At 39.7% G+C, this 1,116-nt stretch overlaps 1 protein-coding gene across 1 annotated transcript in view; it reads left to right on the top strand.

The window, feature by feature from the left end:
- The window catches only part of LOC106877429 (fibrillin-2), a 62,196-nt gene that overhangs the window by 8,636 nt on the left and 52,444 nt on the right, over positions 1-1,116 (top strand). The window contains exon 3 of the mRNA XM_052968103.1: positions 506-585. Within this exon, the coding sequence (XP_052824063.1) occupies positions 506-585 (80 nt within the window). The remainder of the gene's footprint in view (positions 1-505; positions 586-1,116) is intronic.

Genomic DNA, 1,116 nt, shown 5'->3' with positions numbered 1-1,116 from the left:
GAGGCAGGAAAGTATACTAGTCCTTATATATTTAATACTCAATATTTCATATATTCAATAAGACATTCAATACTTCATTTCATTTTACTATTTATATTATATATTCCATATTCTATGTCCCACATTAATTTTATAAGAATATAAATAAAACATAAAAAACAGACAGAGCTGGAACTCTTTTAAATAATATATTCCTCTATACACGATCATACAAAACCCTTTTTTATATTTTTTATTTTTATTTTCATTCACACACACACACACACATACACGCACGCACGCACGCACGCACACACACACGTCTGTGTGTGTGTGTGTGTGTGTGTTTGTGTGTGTGTGTGTGTGTGTGTGTATGTGTAAGTAGAAGGAGAGAGAGCGATAGAGAGAGAGAGAGAGAGAGTGAGAGAAAAAGACAGAGAGAGATAATGAGAGAGCACGACATCCCAATATGCAATGTAATAGCGAATGTTTCTACTATTTATTGCTTATGTGATTTATTCAACAGAGTCGCATACAAGTACCAAATGGACACTTGTTATCGGTGCTGTCGAGGATGGAATGGAACCGTAGAAATTGGATGTGAAGGTAAGAGAATTCGTTTAGTCAATTCGTTTAGTCAACTCCTTTATTTTTTAGAGCCCCTGAGGAAGTTATGTGGAATGAAGTTATCCTCAGACCAGAGATCAGCCCTAGCTGGAATGATTACAAAAAAGGGAACTCCGGTAAAGGCACCTTAAGTACCTTAACCGGGAGATAGACTAACGCCACTAACCAAAAACTGAGAAAGCCCCAAAAATTCGGAACAACTACCACGAGGCAACTCTCCCTGACACTCTTGCAAATGTGCTTAGCATCTAAAACGTGGGGAGGGGGGGGGACCCAATGAAGTCGACTTCGGTAGGATTTGAACCCGAGCGCTAAAAGAAGAATATGATGCGTGACGTGAGAACTGCAAAGTCAGCATTTATTTAATATTTACCTCAGCCGTTTGTCAATATTTTCCGAGTTGAAGGCGGTGAGTTGGCAGAAACGTTAGCACGCCGGGCGAAAAGATTAGCGGTATTTCGTCTGCCGTTACGTTCTGAGTTCAAATTCCGCCCAGGTCGACTTTGCTTT

Source organism: Octopus bimaculoides, chromosome 5 (assembly GCF_001194135.2).
Source record: "Octopus bimaculoides isolate UCB-OBI-ISO-001 chromosome 5, ASM119413v2, whole genome shotgun sequence".
Classification (NCBI taxonomy): Eukaryota; Metazoa; Mollusca; class Cephalopoda; order Octopoda; family Octopodidae; genus Octopus; species Octopus bimaculoides.
Note: the sequence above shows the minus strand (reverse complement) of the source record. Positions and strands in the feature narration are given on the sequence as shown.